At 39.0% G+C, this 27581-nt stretch overlaps 1 protein-coding gene across 4 annotated transcripts in view; it reads left to right on the top strand.

The window, feature by feature from the left end:
* LOC140739345 (CXXC-type zinc finger protein 5-like) overlaps window positions 1–21056 on the top strand; it is a 29344-nt gene extending 8288 nt beyond the window's left edge. For all 4 annotated transcript variants that reach the window (XM_073067562.1, XM_073067560.1, XM_073067561.1 and 1 more), the window contains 2 exons: window positions 12043–13015; window positions 17500–21056. In XM_073067562.1, coding sequence (XP_072923663.1) covers window positions 12221–13015; window positions 17500–17544 — 840 coding nt within the window. In that variant the 5' untranslated portion in view covers window positions 12043–12220 and the 3' untranslated portion in view covers window positions 17545–21056. The remainder of the gene's footprint in view (window positions 1–12042; window positions 13016–17499) is intronic.
* The last annotated feature ends 6525 nt before the right edge of the window (window positions 21057–27581 follow it).

The following is a 27581-nucleotide window of genomic DNA, read 5'->3' as shown; positions in this document are numbered from 1 at the left end:
CTCAGACTACGAGGTAGACCCAGCCACCTTCGAAGGTAGTTACTGACCTTTCTCTCCTGTAAATCCACAGTTGTCACAGGCACCTCGTATACCAGTAGCAGCCATAGGATTCAGGGTAGGATGCCATGCTGGTAAATCCAGGCCTTGAACCTTCTAGGTAAACCTGACTCGTCCACCGTGGTGAGCCAGCTCTCAAGCTCCTTGATTGGACGGCAGCTGCATCTCTGAGGCTACAGTCGAAGACCTTCCCCAAGCTCTTGACTGGCTTCTCGGTGATAGATGGAATTGTAGTGCCATCCAAGGTGAATTGAAACTTTGCCATCACTTTGCCCTTCTTCAACACCATGGACCTGGATTTAGTTGGTTTGAAGCTCATCCTTGCCCATGTGATGAGCTTTTCCAGGCCTGGAGGATCCACCAGCTGCCAGGAACTGATGTTGTCATGACAATGATGTCATCCATAAAGGCTCTGATCGGGGGGCTGCCGAACACCAGACTTGGTCAGCAGGCCTCTACACTCTGCCTTGGCTATCATATTCATGGCAAGGGCTAAGAGAATAATGGAGATTGTGCACCCAGTTATAATCCCCTTCTCCAGCCTATGCCAGCCTGATGTCATAGCTCCAGAAATGACTCTCAGTCTGAAGTTCCCGTAATAGTTCATGATGAGATCCTTGAACTTGTATTAGGGTTTGGCGTTCATTGAGATAAAGCTTAAAATCTACCCTTTCGAATGGTCTTGAGCACATTTCTCTGGCCCGTGGTGCAAATGGGAGATAGCTGCCCCACCTATGTGCCTTCAGGCAGAGAGTCAGGTTTTACCTGAGCTGAGATGACATCATAACTTTCCTCTTTATTGACCGCAGCACTTGAGGATGGACTTGAGCAGTAGGTGATAGACCTTGGTTGTTAATCCATAATGAAAATGCCAGAAGCAGACTGGACGAAAAAGAAGTGTGGAGTATCTGAAATATTGATTACACCAGAAATCATGCAGCCAACAGCAGCCAATGTGCCTATTGTGTGAAACGGATTTGTCAAAGGAGGCAATGAAGCCGTCCAGGCTTCCTGAGCATTTGAAGAGAATGCACTCTGGTTTATTTTCAGTCACTTCATGAAAACTTTACGAAATGGAAAACACTTCAAAACATGTTTGCCAGCACTTCACAACAAACAGTGACAGTTTATGTGCTTCGTACACCCTCATTGCTAAATCTGGAAAGCATCGTACGATTGGAGAAGTACTGATTCTGCCAGCAGTAAGGGAGGTTCTGAGTACAGATTTGCATAAATCACCAGACCAAATAATTAAATTGATTTCACTCAGTGATAACCCTAAACAGATGAAATGTTGAGAATGTGGAAGACATATTGTGCAACATACTTAGGACAACGGAATTTGCTCTGCAGTTGGATGAGTCAATTTTGCTTCTTTCTTAGGTTTGCTTCATAAAAGATGAAGGCATGGTTCAAGTATTGCAAAGGGATTAGAAACAGGTATGAAGGAGGAGTCAATATTTTGGGTTGTTGAAGAACCCAAAGAGAAGGACACTCTGCTCATCAATGTTCTTGCTTGTAGCCTGATGGGGCACCAGCAATGACAGGACGCCACCGTGGGGTTATTACTTCCTTGAAAAAAAACTGGACCTAAAATATTTACCTTTCATGTAGACAACATCTTGTCGCAAACACCCTGCATAAATCATCAAATACTGTTATCACAGCAGTAAATAAAGTCAAATCACATGCTCTCAATTCTTGACTATTTTGAGAGCTTTGTATTGAGAATGCTGACCAGCTTGAATGCTTGCTCTTGCACACTGAAGTCAGTTGGCTCTCAAAAGGAAACTATCTGAGACATGTTTATGTGCTTTTTTAAAATTGTGATAAAATTCTTTGAAATTCAAATGCTTCATTCAGTAGTTAGCTCAAGAATATTAGGCCTCCTGATGAAGGGTTTCGGCCCAAAACGTCGTTATTACCTCCTCCCATAGATGCTGTCTGGCCTGCTGAGTTCTACCAGCATTTCGTGTTTTTTTAGGCATAACATTGCTTATTTATCAGAATTCCTTGCAAAGTTTAGTGAAATCAATCTCCAATTGCAAAGAAAATATAGTGAATCTTATCAGAGTCAATTTCTGAGCCTCTTTGAGTTGGAAGATAAATTAAAAATGCCAGATGATAATCTTCAAGTATACTGCACCCAACTGGGCGAGCTGCAGAAAGACATGTCAGAGAGATTTCAGGATCTTCTCTGAATCCAAATTCCAGATCGGGTAACAAATCCATTCCTGATGAATTAACAGGAAGGATGGAGGAAGAGCTGATCTCATTACAAAATGGCTCTGAGCTGAAGCTGAGGTTAAAAAAAATCATATTAAGACTTTTGGTTGTAGAAAGAAATCTCTGAACACTATCCTGTACTGTGGTAAAAGAGTCAAGATGTTCTTTATTGCCTTTCCAACATTAAATTTAGTGGAGCATGGTTTCAGTACAGTCGCCTAACTTCTTTAAAAGCAACGAAACAGACTCCAAATGACTGAATCTGGGGATCTGAGACTCCTTTTGAGTGATGTTCAGCCTGATATCACAGTACCAAGCCCATCTATCACATTGAAAGATGAAAGAGCAACGAAGTAGTGAATAGTTGGACTACTAGTATCCTCTAAAATTGTTGATGAAAATTGTATTTACTGTAATTAAATCAAGAGATAATTGTATTTGTAGCTTTAAATAGATTTGAACATGTTTGCAATTATTTGTCACTGCAATGAATTTGCAGTTCCTATGTTTTGTTTATTTATTGAGATACAGCGCGGAACAGGCACTTCGGCCCTTTGACAGCTCGCCCAGCAAACCCTGACTTAACCCTCGCTTAATCACAGGACAATTTACAATGACTAATTAACCTGCTAACTGGCATGTCTCTGGAATGTGGGAGGAAACTGGAGCACGCAGAGGAAAGCCGTGTAGTCAGGGGAGAACATAAAATCTTCTTACAGGCAGCGGCAGGAATCTTGCACTGTGCATCGTAAATCAAAATTCTTTATAGTTGTTTTGTAAAGGCCGGAAAGGGAAAGGGGGTCGTTGGGGACCTGGTCTGGAAACCAAGGGAGCGGTGACCCAAAAAAGTTTAGGGATCCCTGATATAGATGAAACCAGCATCAAGCAAAAAAGTAGTGCTGGCTAGTAGAAGAGAATTTGTTTCTCTTGCAGAGGTTTTCATCCTTGAGACATGGTATAAATGACCTAACTCTGAGATTCATTGTTCAATAGCTTCTCTTTTTTCCAGATCCAACCTCTGTGTCATTGATTTAATTATGAAACAAGAAATGAAGATTCCCTCATTTGTTTCATATATATATATAAAATATTTAATATCCATCGGAATCCACAAAGATATATGCATATCATATCCTGTATAAGCAGCAATATATGCTTAATTATAGAAGTATTAAATATTGCATAATAACCTTGTTTCTAATGTCTATGAAAACCAAATTGAACTGATAATGGACATGGGTGAATAAAATGGAATTACTATAGATGGGTTCTTAATGGTTGCCTTGGATAAGGTGGCCAGAAAAACATAGAATTTTGATTCTGTATGATTCTACGACCCTATATTCTTCCATAACAATAGAAGTCTTAAGTTATTGTTGAAGTTTAAAATAGACACAGACAACTTTTTTGATCTTCTTTTGGAGATGATGAGATTGAAATATATCCTTCATTGCTTGGGATAAACATGCATATGTAATAATTGTTCTTGTTGAAGTTTGCTTCCAAGATTGATAAATGAAGCTGGATTTTGAAGCAGAAATTAAAGTGGCTGTGAATGAGCTTCTGCTCAAATGACTCCTGCTGGGAGTGGATCCACTGGTTTTGTACAAAGGGTTGTGTCTGTTTCTAGGTTGCAGATGTTGGCTGATTGCATTTAGACACGGAATATTATGCCAAACCCAATGCTGGCTTCAACCAAAGAGCATGAAATAGCAATCAGGAGTTAAAATTTAGCTTGACTTTCTGCTCTTTAAATTAGAAAGGTATGTGATAATATATGCTGAGATTTTGTCCAGATCTTTATGCCCATTACCTGCCAAATGAGACAGCTGAGGCATTTCTGTCAAGGATCTAAAATGAAATAACCCTGTGTTGAACCATGCCCTCTTCACACAATTATTACTTTTTAGATAAAATAGCAAGATATAATTATGTAAAGATGGAATCAACCAAGTTGTAGAGTGTTTTTGCTGGTGTTTGTCCTCTTTCCTTTTGAAATTGTGGTTTTCAACAATCCTACATGCCTACAATATGAGAAATTTTGATCAGAGATGATCCTTTCACTGTCAGTCCTTGAAGACAGCTTTTTTGATCTTCTTTTGGAGACAATGAGATTGAAATGTATCCCCCATTGCTTGGGATAAGTACGCATATGTAATATTTGTTCAGATTGAACTTTGCTTCCAAGCTGAATTTTAGAAGTAGACAACAGGTAGCTGACACTACTAAATCACCAAGTGTATTCATTAAAATGGCTGCCCCAAGAAGCCAGAATTGCATGGAAGTAGTTAAAAAGGTATAACCACACAAACTAACTTCAACTGAGTAACAAGTTTTGTATTTAAATGACATACAGAACAAATTAGAACACTACCCCTACACTACAGGACCAGAAAGCGATATATTAGATCCAAATTGTTATTGACAAAGGAATTCAGTGTACGTTGATGTGTTCTTTTGATTGACTGTAAATGAACAAGATCAGCGCAGACATCTACAGCAGATAGTGGACTGCCTTCATCCAATCCTTTTGGCGATTGCATCGTCCAAATCTTCAGTTTAATTGTAACATTCAAGATGATTGTTAACAGCTTCAAATTCTTCATAGTTCCTATAGTTGAATTAGTGAAATTGCTTCATTTTTTACTTCCAGCCATTTTTCATATCTCCAAGCCTGAATGCTTGAAACCATAGTGAACAAAACAGTTCTGAATTATCTTACTGCTTACTTCTTGCTAACTCTGAATAACAAAAGTCACAAACATTCAAACACCATTTAAAAACTGTTTGCTCTAAGCACAGTGTGGTATCTAAGGGCCACGCATGTACTCACAACTAACACTAATAGAAACTGATCGGCAACAGTCTCCTGTATCAATTAAGCGGCATAGTGTCCCAAATAAATCCTGGCAATTTTCTCAATTAGTTTTGGTTCTTTGATTGTCCTAAATAAGCGGCTGCCCCGATTAACCAATGGCCCAATTAACTGGACTCCACTACATAAGAAATTGAGATCAAAGATGACCCTTTCAATATCAGCCCCTGAAAACACTGTTTAACAATCACGCTGGCTCTTGTATCTGAAGTTCCTCAGCAGGATTCTGTGGAATGGCTTGCCCAGTGTCAATTTCTTTACCTGGGATAATTATAATTTCCTTCTAGGTAAAATATTCAAAATGCCTATCATAAACTTGACAGGGTAATTATTCATCCTGTTGAGTACACTTTCTACATGTGTATTCTGAACTCTGCCTCTGAAATTTTGTCCCATTGACATTAAACGATCTAATTTTCAATGTGCAAACAATGCCATATCACATACTTAGAAAATATAAGAACTATTTCCCCATTTCACAACAAGCACAGTGAAGAATATGACAGTTTATTCAAGTTTATTGACATTGATGTAACTGTTGTTTTAAAGTAGGACTGTGGTTAGACAGACTAAAGGATGCGCACATATCTTTTTTTGTATGTTTATCTATGTTTAAAACAATATTTAATATAATTCCAGTAAGTCAGCAGATGTGAGGTGGGAGACTGCTAATATTTCAGGTCATGACCTCTCATCGAAAATTAGAAAAACTTCATGCTTTAAGTTACAGCAAAGAGGAGGAGTGAACAGACTCAAGGGATCAGGTAAAGACCAAGGGAGAGCTGTGATAGTTCTGCTGGGCCATTGAAGGTGGCAAATGTTTGTTTATTGCAGAAGATCTTAAGGCAGCAACTGTGGAGAGAGAAAATGTGAGTTAATATTACAAGTGACAGACCCTTCATCAGATTTGGCCAGTACCTTGCTCTTAGTTTGGTCTTTCGAATAGTGTAAAGACCAAGAGGTCGGAGATTGAGACTGGGGAATTAAGGTAGGCAGCTTGGAGCTATCCATCTCAACTGAATAGTGGTATTCTAAAAAGAGGTCACCCAGTCTGAATTTGGTTTCCTCAGAGGAGATCACGTCATGAGCACTAAGTACATTACCGATGCTGCTTACTAACTCGTGTAGAATTCTCTGCCAATTTCCACCTTGCTTGCTCTTTCATGTGGTTTATATCAATTACTTCCCTTCCTTTCCTTTCCACTTCTGGGAATAGGTTAGCAACCAGTGTTCTTTACAAGTCTCAGACTTCCCACAGCTATCTTACTTGCACCTCCTCCCCTCACTCTCCTTACTTCCATTAAAGGCTCCATCCCATTCTCCCACTCTTGATGCCAATGAGGGTATTTCAGATTTATCTATGGCTTCTCCCCCCACTATAGTTAACAACATGCCTCTCTCTTCCTCCTCTGGTGCTGACTCTCCTTGTTCTCACCTTTCTCCTCGCCACTCTCCACATTCAGCAGGTCACCCTCCGTATTTCCTTAGCACAAAGCACATCTTTCCTTTTCCTTCCCATTTATCCATTCAGGATGGACCATTCCTGCAATAATTCCTTGATTCACTGATCAGTCTCCATCAACACTCACCTCTTGGCACCTTGCAAGGCAACTCTAGGAGATGTAATAGCTGCCCTTTTACCTTTTCCTTTCCTGTTATCAAGTAACCCAAGTGTATATTCCAGCTGATGCAGCAATTCACTTGACCTTCTTTCAGTGTAGTATACTGCATTTGGTATTCGTGCTGTGGTTTCCTCTACACTGGTGAAACCATCATGGATGAGCTCAGAAGAATGTCCATTATTCTTTTGTGATATAATCATAGCAAAATATATTTCTTGAAGCCTTTTATTCAAGGAATGTAGTCCTTTTGTTACTTGAATCATACTGATCCTGTAACAAACCTTGAATGTCTTTGTTTTCCTTTCCACAGATACTGCCTGAACTGCTGAGTTTTTCCAGCATTTTCTGTTTCTGTTTTGATTTCCAGCATCTGTATTTCTTTAAAAAATAAACTTTTGCTGATTGAATAGGACTGGTAGGGGAAGTCTGCTGGGGGCATGAGAATGGCAGAAGACTCATAAATCCTTGGGATTCTCTACTTTGGAAGGCAACTTTCTGGATGCTGAGCCATTAACTATATACTCGAGGCTGAGGTAGAAAGATTTTTGGACGCCAGAGAAAGCAAGGTCAATGGGGACGGGGCAGGAAAAGGAAACTGGCCAAAAATTAGCAATGATCTAACAGAATGGTGGAGTAAATTCAAGAAGTCACACGGTTTATTCCTGCTCCTGGTTCTTTTGTTTATATATTCCCGATTGCTTTAAAAGTCAACTGTTAAAAAAAGTTATCTGGGCTTAATTCAGTTTAGCAGGGCCACAAAATAGGTGACAGTAGATCAGATGCTCATTATATGCTTTGCCCAGTTTTGCTTTTTCATTGATATTAATGGGTACATTCATGCTGCCATTCTGTTACCTCCTGTTGACAAGTCATAAGCAGCCAATATTGGAAACCTAAAATAAGAACAGTGTTATTAATGAAAAAAATCAGACATACTCATCTGCAAACTTTGTTCATGCGTCTATTTCCAGGGAATGTTTATACCTTACCTTTAATGCCATGTGTTCTGGGGAGAATAGCCTTGAGTCCAGTAACATTCAGAGCAACATGGTGGAAAACAAGAACTCAAAATGCATTCTACCAGTTTAAAACTCATTCCAGTACAATTATGTGTGGTGCGTGGCCAAGTGGTTAAGGTGTTGGACTGGCAATCTGAAGGTTGTGAGTTCGAGCCCCAGCTATGGTAGCGTGTTGTGTCCTTGAGCAAGGCACTAACCACACATTACTCCAGTCCACCCAGCTGAAAATAGGTACCGGCCAAATGCTGGGGGTTAACCTCGCGATAGACTGGTGTCCTATCTGTGTCCTTCACGCCACGGAAACCAGCATAAGCACTGGCCTGATGAGCCTATAAGGCTTGGGACAGACTTTAACTCTAACCAGTATAATTATATTTATTTCAAGGTCATTTTTTTCCTTTTTAAGATCAATTTCTAAGAAGGATAAAAAATTCTAGAGGTTAAAGAGGTAAAAATTAAACCTGGGCTGGAATTTCAGTCTCCTATGCTAATTGTGCTGCATAGTAAACTTTATGAATTGAGTTTTGGTTCAGAATTTCAGAAACATTTTTAAGCAGATACGTAACGATGTTGTGGATTTAATGCATGCAGCGATATACCAAATTTTATGTGAATGACTGAAGACATTTGTATAAAAACATGTATATTGAGGTGATTTGATGCCATGTACTGGTGACCTAAGGTGCTGTTTCATTGTGCCATTCATAAGTAGCTAGTGATGAATATTCGCGTTCACGTAGTGTATTCACCGTGGGCAGCACGGTAGCGCAGTGGTTAGTGCATCGCTTTACAGCCCTAGCAACCGGGAGTTCAATTCCTGCTTCTGTCTGTAAGGAACTTGTATGTTCTCCCTGTGAGGGTATGAGTTTCCTCCGGGTGCTCTGGTTTCCTCCCACATTCCAAAGACATATGGGTCAGTAAGTTAATTGACCACATTAGGAAGGGCCTGTTACCATGCTGTATCTCTAAGTAACAAATAAAATAAATTAATTAATTCATAATTCATCAGAATGAAGTAGTTTATATGTTCTACAGTACAATGTCAAAAGTTGGTCTGAGGTAATAGTCTGAAACAAGTGGTTGAGACTCTTTGCAGAGATGCTCGTTTTTGAGTTGACAATTCAATTCATGCCACGTTAACATGTTTGGTATTTTACTTTTATAAAACAGGATAAGATAATGTTTGTGGTCAAGTGAGAGAAATTTAAATGCATAGAAGTCTCATAAACTCATTAGGATTAAATCTTGTCATTGCAATGCATTAAGATGGTAGAGTATTGGGAAAGGAGGGAGCTGGTCCAATGGCACAGGCACCTGAATCATGCTGGGACCAAGGTCCTGATGGATTGCATAACTAGGGCCATGGATAAGCTTTCAGCTAAATAATGGGAGGGTGGCCTCAACAGCTTGGAAAGTGTGGATAAAGTAAAAGGTAAAGAGAGTGCAGGAGGTTTACTGAAGTTTCCAGAATAAATAATAAGCCAGAAAGTTTAGAAAGTGATATGAATTTAACTTCAGGCAAAATGAAGACAAACTTCAAAAGAAGTGTGGTGAATACAGGACTGAAGGTGTTATATCTGAATGCATGCAGTGTACAAAACAAGGTAGATGCACTTATGGCACAGCTAGAAATTTGCAGGAATGATGTGAGCATCGCAGAATTGTGGCTGAAAGAAGATCACAGCCAAGGATACACATCCTATCGAAAAAGACAGGCAAGTGGGCAGAGGGATTGGGGTGAGTCTGTTGGTAAAAAGTGAAATCAAATCTTTGCAAAGAAGTGACATAGGATCAGAAGGTCTAAAATCCTTTTGAGTAGAGTGAAGAACCTGGAAGGGTAAAGAGAACCTGATGGGAGATACAGGCCTCTGAATAGTCAGAATGTGGAATGTGAATTACAATGGGAGATAGAAAGGGCATGTAAAATCAGCAAAAAGAGGGAGGCAAATAACAGGATATTATAGGCCAGTGGTTGGTAAGATGTTTGAGTCTATTATTATGGATAGGGTTTCAAGGTACTTGCAAGCACATGATAAAATAGGCCGAAGTCAGCGTGGTTTCCTTGAGGGAAAATCTGTTGGAAAACTTTGAGGAATTAACAGGCAAGAGAGACAAGGGAGAGTCACTGGATGTTGTTTACTGGGATTTGCAGAAGGCCTTTGACAAGGTGCCACATAAGAGGCTGCTGAGGCACCTCTGCCTCCTCAGGAGTCTGCGAAGATTCGGCATGTCATCAAAAACTTTGCCAAACTTCTATGGATGTGTGGTGGAAAGCGTGCTGACTGGCTGCATTATGGCCTGGTATGGGAACACCAATGCCTTTGAGCAGAAAATCCTACTAAAGGTAGTGGATTTGGCCCAGTACATCATGGGTAAAGCCCTCCCAACCATTGAGCACACCGACATGAAACGTTGCTATAGCATCCATCATCCTCACCATGTTCCTTTCTTGCTGCTGCCTTCAGGGAGAAGGTACAGGTGCCTCAGGACTCTCATCACCAGGTTCAAGAACAGTTACAGCCCCTCAACCATCAGGCTCTTGGATAAAAAGGGATAACTATACTCATTCTATTTCTAATGTTCCTACAAACAATGGTCTCATTTTAAGGACTCTTTATCTTGTTAATTCGTGCTCTCATTATTTATTGCTATCTATTTATGTTTGCATTTACACAGTTTGTTGTTTGTTGATTCTGTTTACAGTTACTGTTCAATAGTATGCCCACAGGAAAAAGAATCTCAGGGTTCAATGTGGTGATATGTATGTACTCTGATAATAAATTTTACTTGGAACTTTAAACTTTTAAATAAGATAGGAGCCTATAGTATTACAAGAAAGATACTAGCGTGGGATAGAAGATTGACTGATTGGCAGGAGTGAGAATAAAGGGAGCCATTCTGGTTGGCTGCCGGTGACTAGTGGCATTCTGCAGGGGTTGGTGTTGGGACTGCTCCTTTTCACAATATATATCAATGATTTGGATGACAGAATTGATGGCTTTGTGGCCAAGTTGCAGAATATACAAAGATAGGTAAAGTGGCAGGTGGATGAAAAAGCAGGGAGTCTGCAGGTTAGAAGTGGCAGATGGAATGAAGCATAGGGAATGTATGGTTATCCTCTTTGATAGGTATTAAGGTGTAGACTATTTTTTAAAGGGGGAGCAAATTTAGAAATTAAAGATGCAAAGGTACTTGGGAGTCCTTGTGCAGGATTCCTTGAAGGTTAACTTGCAGGTTGAGTTGGTAATAAGGAAGACATATACAATGTTAGCATTTGTTTCAAGAGGACTAGAATATAAACACAAGGATGTAACACTGAGGCTTTGTAAGCTGTTGTCAGACCACATTTGGAGTATAGTGATTAGTTTTAGGCCCCATATGTAAGGAACAGTGTGCTTGCATTGCATAGGGTCCATTGGAGGGTTATAAGAATAGCTCCCAGAAAGAAAGGGTTAACATATGAGGAGTGTTGATGGCGCTGGGCTTGTCCTCGCTGGAGTTTAAAAGAATGATGGAGAAATTTCATGGAAACTTACAGAATATTGAAAGTCCTTGACAGAGTAGACATAGACAGGATGTTTTCGATAGAGGGAGAATCTAGGACCAGGGACACAGCCTCAGAGTAGAAGGATATTCCTTTAGAGTGGAATTCTTTTAGAGAATGGTGAATATGTTGGATTTATTGCCACAGACAGTTATGGAGGCCAAGTCAGGCATATTTAAAAAGGAGGTCAATCTGTTCTTGATTTGTAAGGGCATCAAAAGTTATGTGTAGAAGACAAGAGAGTGGGTTGACAGGGAATATAAATCAGCAATAATTGAATGGTAGAGCAGACTCGATGGCCTAAATGGCCTAATTCTGGGCTCTCATATTTTACGGCTGTGGTGAACTACATATACCTGTCTGGACATGCCCCTCTGCTGACTGCTCCTGTGGCTCCTCCCACAGACCCCTGGATAAAGGCGGTTGGAGGCACTGCTCCGCCACTCAGTTTCCAGGATGTTGTGTGGTGGTTTCTTGCAGCTAATAAAAGCCTATCTTTTGCCCCCCGTCTCTGAGAGTTATTGATGGTGCATCAACGGCCTATTGTTCTTAAAATAATCATGTAATGTTTGACAATTGATTTCTAAGAGTTACTGTTTCACACCAGAAATGATGTAACACACTAGCAAAAGTTATTCTTAAGACTTCCAATAAATGTAAGGCCAAAGTTAACCATTTATTTATTTCCTTTATTTAAAGAGCCTGGTGATCCCTCGGTTATCTGCAGAGGTGCCAAACAGAAGGTACACAGCAGTTTTCAGATCAGCTTTGGAGTTGATCAAGGTTTACTACAATTTTCCAGCACATTTTGATAAGAAAGCTGATTCCTATAGAATCGACATAATTGTGGTTTGCAAAATACACTGCCGAATCATTAATGATGTCTAATGCCAGCCAACTTACTGAGCAACAAATCACTCCGAGCACAGACCCAACAGAAAAGGATCTTCACAAGGACGATGAACTTACGGCCGATTTAGAGAAACGGAGCAGGAGCGGTATAATAAATGAACCGATAAGCAAAGTTCTAAAAAAACCTCGCTCTTCAACACGCTTTCCAACGTTTGGCAGTAGCAGCTCAATGAACGGGCAACTGCAAAATGGAAATATCTTAGTAAATGGAAAAGATTCAACAGTTCTTCAAAACAGTACTACCTCAAAGCACAAAAGGGCCTCTCACATGTTAGACAAATCTGATAGATCACTGGAAAGTTCGTCAGAGGCACAGAATGAAGTGCACATCATTCCTTCTACAGATCATCAAAAGCAGGTGGAACCTGAGCACATTTACCTCTCCAGTGAGCGAGAAGCTGGTATTTCTGACATGGAGGTTGTATCAGCAGCTGAAGCAATAAGCAGTCCTGTTGATTTGCCTTTCATGAGTGGCATTCCATTGAATCCGGGTGTTTTTATTATGACTCCTGCCGGGATATTCATGGCAGATAGTGCACTTCAGATGGCTGGTCTGGTAGAATATCCTTTGCAGAATGACCTTGCTTCCGCTATACATTCTGGAAAGAAGAAGAGAAAGAGATGTGGCATGTGTGAACCCTGCAGAAGAAGATTAAATTGTGAGGAATGCAGTAGCTGTAGAAATCGCAAAACGGGCCACCAAATTTGCAAACTGCGAAAATGTGAGGAACTTAAAAAAAAGCCTACAGCAGCATTGGAGGTAAGAACTACTCATGGCTTTTCCTCAAATACCTTTCTTTAGAGTGAGAAAAAGGTGAAAGATTTCAAGATGCATCAACTTATGAGGAGAAATAATTTGAATATTATTGATGTACATGGTGGTAAATTTTCATGGTTATCCTTGAATGATTTTTACAATCCTCAGCACATCAAGATTGTTATTATCATCAAACAGTCATCCCTGGCAATTATGTGATTATAATATTGCTCTTTTTGAAGCATACTTTCCTTAAGAGAAAACTTAATCCTTTCATCAGTTTGTACAAAATACAGGTAATTCTCTTTGAGATTACTTTTAACTGTTATAAAGCTACCATGTATCATTGAACTGACAATCTGGTCTGTTCATTGAAAATCATGCAGAATATATGATACGCTTTTGATGTTTTGAACAATTATTCTTTGAAACGGGTATATTAGTATTCTTTAAAAGTTTTACTTTAAACCCTCCTTTTGGTTGAATACTGTTGCGTAAGTATCCTATTTTGTTTAGTTAGCTGTGTTTTTTAATTACTGCTTCGATTTAAAGATTTATTCATTGAAAGCATCAAACTAAATAAGAAGTTCATGTAATTATGGTTTTTGTTAATAAAATAGAAGGAATAGAATTATGTACAAGTCCGACCTTCCTAACTTTATGTATTTTGTCTGAGCCTCTCATAAGTAATGTATATATTGTAAAATTCCGTGCTGTATGTGTCCTGTGGCTCCATGGCCATGCATGTGACATGCATGGGAAACTGAGAGGGAATTCAGAAAGTAATCAAGCATATGCAACAATAAAGTCTTCTGTTAAATTCTACTACTTAGTACACTAAAACATTGGGATATGCAGTAGAGCTTCAAGCCCCTTGTGTTCAACAATGGAAGATTTATGCTTCATAGTAATCACAGCCAACAAAATGGTGGTAATTCATAAACACCAGAGATTCTGCAAATGCTGGAAATCTTGAACAACAAACACAAAATGCTGGAAGAACTCAGCAAGCCAGGCAGCATCTATGGGGGGGGGAATAAACAGTCGACATTTTGGTCAAGACCCTTCATCAGGTGCGAATTTGATTTGAAAAGTAACCATGCTTGTGGGCAAGGTTGACCTCTCACAAACCATCATGGAAACTTGAATTTTTTGAATCTAATTTTGCATTTGAAATTTTACCTTTTATATCTTTAGGCTGATTTTGGGTGAATTGCACAGAGAACAAAGCAAGAACTGTGAGCCCCCAGGCTAGTCCAGTGTTAATCTCTGCTGTCGGGAATTTAGTGGAGGCCACTGAGTTACATAATGAGGCCATGTTCATCCAGATTCTTAAAACAAAAATGAAAGCTGAATTTATGGAAGGTTTAGAGACAACAGATGAGGAAAGAAAACCTAATTATTGTGCAGCAAAATCAGTAATTGTACTTTATAGTAAATAAAAGTACAAACGGTAATTTTAACGTGTGCTAGTTCATTGACAACATTTCAATCCCAAAAAAATGATGAGTGGCTTGTAATAGATTAATACTGTGACATATCTCATGCAGTATTCACTTGCCAGAATGTATTTCGGATTTTGTTTTTATGGTTCACAACTGGGCATGTTCTTATTTCATATTCAAGTATCGTGACACTTGTAGGAATATGAGGAGTTGATAATGGGAACTAATTTGACCTATTAAACCAGTCAAATATGTGTGTTAAAGAACATTGAAATCTATGGTTGCAATATATCATAAAAATTTAAATTATTTCATCAATAGATGAAGAAAATACTATTCCTGCTTTTTGGTTGTCTAGAATAAATATCACATTTGGGTTATGTATAAAATAGTTGTCTTACGATTACCCCTCCTCAAGCAATAAATGGGCAGAATTCTGGATTAGATAAGTGGATATGTTCAACTTATTTTAAAAATATATATTTCATTAATTTTTTTTGGAACAAGGTGACATTGTGGAGCAGTTGGTTGAGCTGTTCTCTCACACTGTCACAGATCTTTTGCTGTTGATACAAAATAAATACTTAAATTATGTTCTGGAAATTGCAATGTCTTTTGTCAAAGTACCTTCCGTGTTGTGGCACTGTCAGAAATGCAGTAGCATTAATACCTTGCTAATTATATCCATACCACTTTTAGGCAGCACTCGGAAAGAAAACTTGAATATTTGTGCTGCAATAAGTTAATTTCTGTTGCATTAGAAGTTTTCCTTTTTGGCTAATTTTGTTACATTTGGATGTCATAATAGGTTGCTCCAGTAGCTAAGTCAGGCTCAAAATGGTTCCCTGGTCCTCTGAAGAAGAGAGGATATTTTTCCCTTCAGGCTTCAGCATGGTCAGCTGCTTCTATTTGCAAGATAGATGCTGCAGCGTGAACAAATTAATTAAAGGATATTATTTCATATCATGCTAGACATAGATCATTGAGTAATTACTCATTTTATAAATGGTCACTTTGAGACCACAGCATTTCTTTACATGTTCTGGACAGAGCAACCTGATATTAAAGTGTGTACTTTATTTTGCTGCATGTCGATAATCTGGACTCAGACCTCTGGGCCGGTTCATCTTCGATAAAGAGGCCAATTTATTTCATCACCAAGTTTACAGATGACTACTGATACCCATTACTGTCTGCTGTTGTCAAAGAGTATATCTGCTTATTAAGGCAGTTTAAAGCCAAACACAGAGTTCTGGCTGTGTCCTTGAGCAAATGATATCTGTATCACCCACAGTGATCCATAGCAGAGTGGCTTTACATTTTTTAGTGGTATATTTAGACAAACATTGCTGATTGGACACAATTTAGTGCCATGTTTAGTGCCTTTCATAAAAATACATGTTCTTTATCAATGTAGAGTTTGTCTCTTTTGGAGGGATTACTTTAATAGGTTATCTCACTAGCAAATACTTTAAAAGTTTTGGAGGCACCTCATTCTAATGAAAGGCTGGGTTACATTATCATTTTGCTTAAAAATATAATGAAGGTTTATTAAATATTTGTTCTATACTTTGGAGTTAATTTATGATTGATTATCATATTTAAGATTAAAAGGGTGTTTTCGTCACGATCCTGACTGTTGATACCTCATATTCTCCGAATTCCTGTTTTCCCATGGTCTTCTGGGCTCCTTGATTGTGGCGCCTGATTCTCATCTAAACCTGCAACATAAATACCCCGGCCAGATTGTTGCTTCAGCCAGTGTGGTTGTTCACATTCTAGGCCGCTTAGAATTGTGTATTCTAAGTTTTGTTTCCGCGCTGTTGTTTGCCTGGGTTAACTCTGTCTCTCCGTGTTACTAGGAGCATTGCATGCCGCCTCTCTTTCTGTTCAATCTCCTGTTTGCTGTTCTCCTCAAGCCACGCTTTCACCCTGGTCTGCATCCCTGCTCTGCCTCGTTCGCCGCCCGCCTACACTCTCCGTTTTCCTCGGTGGTTAAATACCGCGCTCCCACCGTAGCGACCCGGGTTTGATCCCCGGTCAAGCCTCGTTCACTCCTCGGCTTCCTCTGCCTAATCCTCACTCCCCGGCCTTCCCTGCAACCATTAATGAACACTCTTTGCATTACTCTGCCTCCGTGTCATTGTCCGGCGTTTGGGGTCACCCGTTCTCTCCGCAACAGCTTTATAGTTGATCAATGCATTAGGCTTTCTTCAGAAGTGCAAAAGTAGCTGAATCAGTGGTTGAATCCAATTGTTTCAACGTAAGTAAAATTCTGACTTTAAAATGGCCAGCTTGCCTTAGCTGCTCCCATTGTGCAGTGTTGTGATGAGATGGCAAACTACTATCAGCAGGACAGTTCACTTTCGAATAGTTACGCAGAAAATTCTATTTGAGGCCACTGGTGTTTGGTCAGAGGGATCCTCAACTGTGGTATCTCTGCAACAGTAGGGATATTGTGTGAAGAAGCATTATTTATGACAAATTACTATGGAATGGTACTCTTCCCCCTGACAAGAAGCACAATCTCCTCCTGAGGAGAATGAGAGAGGCAAGAGGCTGGACAGTTTGGAAATTCATAATAAAGACCGTTGCCATGGGCAGTAATGTTTTCTTATTGTTAATAACTGGAAGTGATGTTACAGAGCTGTGAACTGTGGAGCTCAGAAAGTGAATACTTATCAAAGGAGGGTGAGTCAATCAAAGTACTGACACATTATTCACTTTCTTGCTTTGGAAACCTAAAGAGCAGTGAGAAAGAAGCTCCACACATTGAACCAATAATGAATTGTTGCCACGCTTGTTCTTGCTGCCTATTCTGAAAGGAGTACATCTGATGTACTGATATCCTTTTATCCTCCAAAATCAGGTAGCTATTCAGAGAAGTAGCATAGCCTCATTGTACATTCTGTAGTTTATTTGTGCTTTCTCTCTATAACCAGTTGCAGGTAACAATATTTTGCTTTGTAACGCTCATGCATGTACATTTACGACAGTTTATTTCTTATATTAAATAATTATTTCCCTCTTTTCTGATTGCAGAAAGTGATTCTTCCTTCAGGAGCAGCATTTCGATGGTTCCAATAGATGTGAGCACGCAATTCCCAGAGTTGTGTCATTAAGTGCAATGTGTCTGCTTGCTTGTATTGTCTCAGGCAAACATTGTCGGCTAAAGTAAATGGACGCACCCTGTGTTTTCTTAGAACCAAAACTCTTTCTGCAACTTTCATTCCAGTTTTTATGGAGGTGAATTTTATGTTGTAAGAATAAATATCTTTAGTCATTGTACAATGTGTCAGTGCTATTACAACAAATCTGTAAAATACAGTACCAAGACAAAATGGGCAGAGTATGGACAATCAGATTTTATTTGTATTTGATGTTGATGTCTGTTATGTATGTTGGAAGGTGCTAGGACTGTTTAGGAAGTTAATTTTACAGATATCTTTTAAGACTAGTTGAACACACTGTTCTAGACATAGCACAATGGCTCAATTACATGCCTTTTTCCAATCTACTTTTCCTGTCCCCTCTATTTTAATGCATATTTCCCCAGTTGTCACGGGGTAGCCATTGCATAATGACACCTCTTGGCATTGGAAACTTGAACACATAAGTAGGCACTAGAATATGATTTTTATATTTTATTTGTAAACGTTTTTGTAAATTACTGATTTAACATCACTGCTGTGGTGGTTCTTTTACCACTGGTTTTCATGTAAAATCACCAGCTTCACACCGATTTGCATGGTGCATTTTGTAATGATTTGGCTGTTTTTGGCTGTTTTGTGTAGAAAATTAGTGTTTCTTTTGTGTGTCCAATTTCATTTTGGGGCACATAGCCTTGCATGTGGCACTTGGCGTCCCTTAAGATGAGCAGACTGATTTCTGGAAATGCTGTTTTGGGAAGTTGGTTTTTCATGATCCAGCAAATTTCTCATTGCTACAAAAATACACTTAATACAATTCTCTTACTTGCCTACAGATTAGAGACAGTGTCCCATTAACGTCTATCCATGGTAAATCTCGGGAATCATTGTTTAGTTGATCTCTCAAACTCATTGTGGCAGGGAGTGCTATTGGTTCACAACACCAGCGACCTGGATTTGATCCTGACCCTCAGTTGCTGCTTGTGTGGAGCTTGCATGTTCTTGTAATAGCATTGGTTCCCCCCCCCCCCCCCCCCACCACCACCCCCAGTGTTTCAGTTTTCTTTCACATCACAGAGACATCTTGGCTATCAGGATAATTGGCTATCCAAAGCAGCCTCAGTGTTGGTGACTGATGAAAGAATCGGAGGTTGTTAATGGATGAGACAATACCATACAGGGAAATGAGTCTGTAAATGCGATCAGAGGGTTTGTTCTGAGAGCTGATATAAGCTGGATGGACTGAATGGTACCTTAACTACATCAGAAGGAAGTATGAGTATTATGAAAATTATGAGGATCAGAAAAAGCACATAACTTTAGGAGCGCTACATATAACAGACCTTCTTTAAGAAAAAACAATAAAAAATAATAGGGGCTCCCTGGGTTACAAAAAGCATTAGTTTAATGTATTGTAAATCCAAGATTATGCATTCTCTTACATTGAGTTCTAAGGACGTACAAACAATGTCTCCGTGAAAACAAACCTGTCAATTGTACTTGATCATCGATGTCGGTTATAGAGTCCTCAAAGTTTAAAATAACATTCAATAGTTCATGCTGAAAACGTCTGCATGGCTTGATTAAAAAGAAGTTTCTTGTTAGAATTTTGTTGCTTCTGATGGCATCTGTCTCTCTTACGACTGGATCTGTGGGGATTGGCTGAAAATGAGTGAATTTCTGTAATTGCTGGCACCCACTTGTTTTCCCTTCCTGAAAAATTGCTCATATCCAACTTATTAATTAATTGGTAAATGGATAGTTCTCGGGAACGGAACCCCACATAACCCAGGGAGTTATTGTACTGTACTTGGAAGAAACAAAGCAGGAGATTTTCAGTTATCAAATTTTACAGCACAGTAAATGGTAATCTGATGATTAAAACAGCAAGCAACAACATTCATGATTATGGAGAGGAGAACAGCTTTTTAATTTTTGATTTACAGGACATTAAAACAATTAATACATATTAAATATAATGCTTCTGAGCAACTTAATTGCACCTCACCAAACCAAGCTCTGAATTCCTAATGTGTTATCAATGCTATCCTCATAAAATTGCATAATTAATTAATTGACTCAATGAATTTTAAATTGGATATATTTAAGCTACATTCACATTATTTATGTCGTATAAATGCAGCCTGTTTCAAACTGCTGTTGCTAGTACTCTTTATGAGGTAAACATCTCGAAGCTGCTTCCAATCTGACACCAGTGCAAAATGGTCAGAGACTGTTTAGTCTCATGCTGTTCCCCCTATCGTCATATGAACTGAAGTCCATGATGGGTTCATTCTTCAATTAGAGTTTAGAGTGGACATTTCTCCTCTCTCCAGGTGATCAACTATTGAAAGAGCGCTCCAGATTAGGATACATTTAGGCATACATTGAGCTCTGATTTAGACAGGACAAATGAATTTACAGACAAGAATGAAGTCAGGCAATGTAAATGGGAAGAATGAACTCGCAGCATATGCGATATTAACACGCCCTTTTAACACATGCATTTACTCTATTTAAAGAGCCAAAATTCTTATTTGAGAAAGTACTGATATTAGCATCTTGTCTGAAGCACAGGGCTTTTGGGATGGTAGGTTGAATGGGAACGAAAACCTTATGTGGTAGGACAAACCAGGCAAAGCAGATAAAATGTGAAAGAAAATAGTGAGGTGTATAACCAGCTGGCCACTTGCTGTTGTTTGTGTTTTTTTTGCTACCTCCCAGGAGAATCTACAACACTTTTGGAATTCACCATTGTTCAATATGTTTGAAACAAAGAACGGTTGCTGGCTGATAGGTGTTACAAATAGCTGCTAATTTGAACTGGTGGAAATGATCTCTGACAAGAGCAAAGGTGTAGTGACTGTCGATTAATAATACCAATCACTGCTGATCTGCCTTATCCAAAGTAATTGCTATGTTTTAACTTATCATTTTTGAGTAAAAGGTGGGCACAAATATATGACACTAAACATTATCCCCAGAAACAAAAGTTTTAGAATGATAAGTTAGAGGATAAAAGAATGGCTGATGCAATGCACAATTTTTTTAAATATTAATTTTTGCAAATATTGGTTCAAGGTCATTTATATGATAACATGATTGAACCTTCTGTTATAAAGATAGGTTTGTACGAATTTGAAATAATACTTAAAACCATCGGTTCTCTTTTTCAGCTTAAGCACTGATTTTTTTTCTTTCTATTAATTCTGAAAATACTTTCCAGATATTGTGAAATAGCATTGTATATGATTTGCCAAGAAACTCATAAAATATATGGATATAGTTTTTTCTGGTTATGTAATTCATTTCAGTGTTGTAAACTGGTCTTAAGGTTTGGTATGTTTAAAGCAAAAACTGCAAAAGAAAATGGAACAAATATATGCATCAGCAATATGGTGTCTTGTCTGTAGCGATTCTGTATACAAATAAAATAAGTACTGTAAAATTTAGTAAGTTTCTTATATTTGATCATTTTAACAACTGTATGGTTTGAATTCAGTGTTTAAAACATTTGAGTAGAATGTGAAGAGGCGTACAAAGTCCAGTACTGACAATAAAAGCAAGCAATCGGTGAGTTCAAGTTGAACTGCTGTGTCTGTAAAACTAATTACTAATTTCTGTATATTGGTGATCTTGTTAAAGTTGTCAGAACTCAGGGGAACAACATTACCAGGGTGATAGTGATTAAGGCTTTGTCCTTCAAGAGGCATATATTATTATTCACAGCTCCCTGAATTTCACATTAGCCCCTTTTAAGCAGGTTTTAAATTAAACGTATATTTACAAATTTGTAGTAAGGTTTTCGGATATCTAAGGGTTAAGCCTGTGTATGTTGAAATCACTCTTTGTAGTTTTGTTCTTCAACGAAAAAAATATTATTCTGCCTTGTTAAAGGGTATTAGCAGAACACAGCTAAAAGAAAGCGGCTTCAGAGCTAAGTGCTTATTGTAGCACTCCTTATAAAGGGAAAGGAGCAGATGTGCTCTTCCTGGTCCCCTAAACATCTCTTGTATCCAGATTGGTTAATGCTATTACTCCTCCCATCTGTGCCTGTCTTTTCCGGTCGCCCTCTCTCCTAATTTTATTGTCAGTTCTACATTATTTCCAGGTTCCCTTGTGTCAATAGGCAGATGACTCTCACCTCGACTGCAGTCTTTCCTAATTTCCAATTTTGGTTCAGTTCAGCCCAAAACCTCTACAGCAATTTCCTGGTTACTGGAGACTGTGCCAAATATAGACTTTTACTGATGCCAAGGTATATCCTGAATCTTGGCATCTCTTCACTGGGAAGCACTTTAAAATAAATGGTGTGCCTTGTCATTAAAGTCAGTAGAACTTGTCCATTTCCCTAATTACTGAAACCTAAAATGGCTTACAAAAACACTGTTCTGTTCTGCTCATTCCCTGTAAATATTAGGACCAACTTGTTTAATACATGAAATAAGCAAATTTTTAAACAAAATATTTATTTAACCCACCTTTCCAATACTAAATAATTTTTTGACTTTCAAAATCAGAGGAGGTGTTTGTAAAAGGTAGTAATTTCTTGCAACAAATTATTGGAAAAGCTGACATCATTGTCTTGATTCTTGCAACCTGGTTTCCTGATCAGTTCATTTGTTCACAATATTTGAATAATACTTGAAGGTGAGAAGTGTTTACAACCACATATCTCAAAGTTCCATCCCTACTCTTGCTTGAGTGACTGAAATCCATATCCTTACATTCGGTATTTGCAATGAACTCCAAGATAATTCCCAAATTCCATCCTCCACAAGTGAGAGCACATTCAAATGTTCCTGTCCATGTTCAAGTTTGCACCAAGCCTGCTCACTCATAACCATAGTCAATGCAGGTTGTTCTATTTAGCATTTGATCTGACAGCACCCTAATTTTAGAATTCTCATTGTTTTCAAATCCCTAAATGGACTTGCCTGTCTCTATCTCTATAACCTCTTGCAATTCTACAAACTCTTGTCACTTCCCAATTGCCGGGAGCAATTTTAATTACCATTCCTTTTATCTTCCAACCTCTCTTTCTTTAAGACACTCCTTAAAATTGATCACATTAAGCTAACCTTTTCCTAAATTACCCTTCATGCCTCCTTAAGTACCTTGTGTTAAACTGCATTTGATAATACTTCTCCGAAGTGCCTTGGATGTTTTTTTTCCTAATTTAAAGGTGCTATATAAATGCAAGTAATTGTACATTGCAACATTGTCTGCACTTCAGAAGTAATGAGAAATTGCTTTGGAATGTCAAAGAGTTTAACAGAGATGGTGTATAAATGTTCATTCCTGAGTCATTTATCTTTTGTGTTTATTTTCCTTAAACTATGTTTCATTTGTGAACGAAATGGGTAGTATCTAATGCAACTAATCTAAATCAATACACAGCAATAACTTAATTCCCAGTCTGTGTGATTGTAGCCAAAGGCTTATTAAAACATTTCCTCATTTGTTTTTCTTAGATTGAAGCGTGTCATTACTTCTATGTACCTGAATGAAAATCACATTGAATACATAATTTCTTTTCAAGATATTTTTCTTTGATAGGAAGTACAGATTGACATGTATTGTGTTTCTCTTTGTTCTGTGTTATAGCTTTTGCTCTCCATTTGATGGAAAATAAAGGTGAATGGTGCAGGTTAGTATACTTGTGTGTAGATTGCATACTTATTGATTTTGATCCTGGTTACCAAGTAATGTTCTACAATGATTTGGTTTGGAGCACAATTCATTGGAGTTCCACATTCTGGAAAAAAAATCAATTAACTACTAAAACTTTTAATTGTAAGTTGAACAAATATGAATTGTATTTAAGTGGACATAATAAAAATAAGTTTATTTATACCTTTAATAACTTTAATAATAACTTTATAGCACTGTTCATACATTAAAATCCAGGCTCAAAGTGCCTTATATAGATAAACATAAATCAATATAGTCATATATATGAGACTAAAGTAAAAATCATAAGTAAATGCAAATTATATAAATGTAATCAACATCAAAGGACATAGATACTAGACACTATTTTTCTACCTCTAATCCAGTAAGGCTTGAAGCTAAATTTAACATGGATTCTACTGAATTCTGCCCCCCCCCATATTTATTCAAAATAATTGCTTATTTTAATAATTCAAATAATTGTTGTTAAGCTTGCCCAAAATGTGCATTAACAAATATTAGTCAGATTGAACTATCATTAGGTTCTATGCTCGGGTCAACACTGCTCAGTTTTCTGTGATCAGGGATTGTGGATAGCACAATGATTCCCTGTTACAGTCTCAAATCTCAGTTAACTGGCCCCATCTACTGCAGTCTTAATCTACTCCATCACTTCCAATAAGACTACTCATGGAATACTTTGCCCCTGCTCTTATTTATTTAACACTTCCCACCTTTCCATGAGGCTAAAGACTCCCTCAGCTTCCAGCTTTCTCATCTAATCCATCTCTCCCACACTCTGAACCCTCATTATATTAATGTAACATGAGAAAGGACACCAAAGGTGTAGAAATATTTTATCAAGTGTGTTTTTCCATTTTGGGGCAAAAAAAAACCTGTTCTGCACCTATGTGTAATTTTAATAAATTCTTCAGTGAAAATAATAAATAATCAGAAAGCACTCATTATTATTTCAGTATCTGATATATTTCTGTCTTCAGTTCCACCACTCTATTGTCTACAGCATGGCTATGAATTTCCTATGGCAGATGTCCAACAAGCAGGAATTTCCTCCAACCAAACATTGCAAGGGAAATAAGCACTGTCTTCCCTTTCCTCCACAATCTATGTTTCCTTACCACCAAATTCTCCACTTTTGGTCCTGTCCATGTGCATCCATGGTTCCTCAATGACTTAGAGCTGAATATCTTGCAGAAATTGGATTTGGTATGATTTAGATAGTAGACGGTGTAACATTGGATGACCTGAAATTTGGAGGAGTTAAAAATTGAGAGACCCACTGCAGAAAGATGGAGTAGTCAGCTCTGGAAATAACAAAGGGTTTTAATTAGAGATGAGCTAAAATATGAGGAAGAGTCATTAAGAAAGTTTGGTAATAGTGCATATGAACTAAGAGGGTCTAATAGAGCCATTTGAAATATTTTCAGGTTACACTAGAAGTGAGATTAGAATAGATCGATTTTATAAAATCATCATGAGATATTAAGGTAGGCTGTATTGATTGCCTTTAGGCTATCAAATATAATAAATTATATATCTGGGTGGTGAATGTATTGAAATTGCTTCCGGCTATGACAAATGTGGCCTAAAATTTGCAGGAAGTTTTTCTTTTTACCGTATATTACATTCAATGGCTTTCATTCAAGAAAATATCTGTAGATTATTTCTGGAATAAAGTTTAAATTCAAATTTTCCACTGACTCCCAAATTTTTCCATGATTAGTTCTTTAATATAAGGTTGTCTAGATATTTAACCTTGAATCCAATGCAGCATCATGTGCTGTCAAGTGAAGTTAATTCTTATAATTCCAGAACATATTGTTAGGTCAAATAAAAACTCAAAATGCTGGCAGAACTCAGCAGGCCAGACAGCATCTATTGGAGGAGGTAGTGACGACGTTTCGGGCCGAAACCCTTCATCAGGAGTGAAGTAACATGGGATGGTGGAGAGGGGCTAAGAAGTGGGGGGAGGGATGATGTAGAGAGCTGGGAAGTGATAGGCTGGAGGGAAATGGGCTGGGGGAATGTGGAGAATTATGGGAAATAAAAGAGAAAGAAAGGTAGGGCTGGGCGGAGATTATAGTGGGTGGGGGGGGGGGGGGGTGGAAGAGAGAGAAAGAGAACCAGACTAAAATAATAGATAGGGATGGGGGTAAGGGGGGGCAGGGGTATCAATGGAGGTCTGTGAGTTGGATGTTCATGCCGGCAGGTAGGAGGCTACCTAGGCAGGAGATAAGGTATTGATCCATCGACTTGCGTGTGGCCTCATCTTGACGGTAGAGGAGGCCATGGACAGACATGTCGGAGTGGGAGTGGTCTGTGGAATTGAAGTGTGTGGCCACAGGGAGATCCCGCCACTGCTGGAGGACTGAGCGCCGGTGTTCGGCGAAACGGTCTCCCAGTCTGCGGCGGGTCTCCCCAATGTATAAATGGCCACATCGGAAGCACTGGATACAGTATATCACCCCAGTTGACTCGCAGGTGAAGTGGTGCCTCACCTGAAAGGACTGTCTGGGGCCTGGGATGGTGGTGAGGGAAGAAGTGTGGGGGCAGGTGTAGCACTTCTTCCGTTTGCAGGAATGAGTGCCCGGAGGGAGGTCGGTGGGGAGGGATGGGGGGGGGGGTGATGAACGGACAAGGGAGTCGCGTAGGGAGCGATCCCTGTGGAAAGCCGAGAGTGGGGGGGGAGGGGAAGATGTGGCTGGTGGTGGGATCACGTAGGAGGTGGCGGAAGTTACGGACCTCCGTTGATACCCCTGCACCCCCCTTACCCCCATCCCTATCTATTATTTTAGTCTGGTTCTCTTTCTCTCTCTTTTTCCCCCCTCACTATAATCTCCCCCCAGCCCTACCTTTCTTTCTCTTTTATTTCCCATAATTCTCCACCTTCCCCCTAGCCCATTTCCCTCCAGCCTATCACTTCCTAGCTCTCTACTTTATCCCTCCCCCCACTTCTTATCCCCCCTCGACCATCCCATGTTACTTCACTCCTGATGAAGGGTTTCGGCCCGAAACGTCGTCACTACCTCCTCCGATAGATGCTGTCTGGCCTGCTGAGTTCTGCCAGCATTTTGTGTTTTTATTTATTTCCACCGTCTGCAGATTCACTCGTGTGCATATTGTTAGGTCTTTGAGTTTGGGTTGAGGAATCAAGAATTAGGAAAACAGGTTGGGATAGGAGCAGAATTGATTTTCAGGCTGAAAGTATCTATGTGATGGGGAATTGTAAGTAATGGTTTTGTCATTTAATTTGAACTTCGATGGAACTCTCCTACAATTGGTAGCATAGCAGTTGGCATAATGCTTTACAACACTGGCAACACGATTCAATTCCCACCATTGCCTGTAAGGAGTTCGTACGTTCTTCCTGTGACAATCCTTCCTTCCTCCCATAATCCAAAAACGTACCAGTTGGTAGGTTAATTGATCATTGGAAATTGTCCCGTGAGTAGTCTTGGATTAAAATGGAACTGCTGGGTGGCACAGCTTGAAGGGCTAGAATGGCCTGTTCGTCTTTGTAACTTAATAAATAAATGTTTACTTGTAGATGATCTTTATAGAAGGATTTCCTGAGTGCAGGCAATGTCAGAACAAGCAAACTTAAATAAATAAGTTGTAACCAACTAAGACATTATTCCATTCGATGGGAAGCATGGCAAGGATCTAAGACCTATTATGATTGTGGTAAAGAACGCTTCCAGTGAGAACTAAGTAAACACCGTCCAGGCGGTGCTCCAGAAACAGGCTTCGAAGGAAACAGTTCTGGTTCCAGGTCTGTGCAATTCCAGGCTGCATCTCTGGTTTACATTGATAGAAATAAGAATGAGTCCAAAACTATTATGTTAAACTTAGTAATTGCAATTATGAGGACATGAAAGCAAAGCAGGCTAAGGTCAAGAGGCAAATTAAGTTGAAGGATAGCTCAGTGGAAATGCAGTGGGGGGTGTTAAGGGAGATTTTTCAGAATGGATGGAGCAGTTACATTCCAAAGAGAAAGCAAGATTATAAAAGATGTACAAACAACAACACACACAAAATGCTGGTGGAACACAGCAGGCCAGGCAGCATCTATAGGGAGAAGCGCTGTCGACGTTTCGGGCCGAGACCCTTCGTCAGGACGTATAAAAGATGTATCTACCATCCTAATTTTAAAAAAAGTCAAACAAGGTATTAAACCTAAAGGAAATGAATACAGTTAAACAAAGATAAGCAGCGGGTTAGAAAATTGCATAGAATACATGAAAAAGCAAACCATTAATAAAAAAAATAAGGAAAAGATGA

This window comes from Hemitrygon akajei, chromosome 15, assembly GCF_048418815.1.
Source record: "Hemitrygon akajei chromosome 15, sHemAka1.3, whole genome shotgun sequence".
Lineage (NCBI taxonomy): Eukaryota > Metazoa > Chordata > Chondrichthyes > Myliobatiformes > Dasyatidae > Hemitrygon > Hemitrygon akajei.
This window is presented reverse-complemented; position numbering and strand designations above follow the sequence as displayed.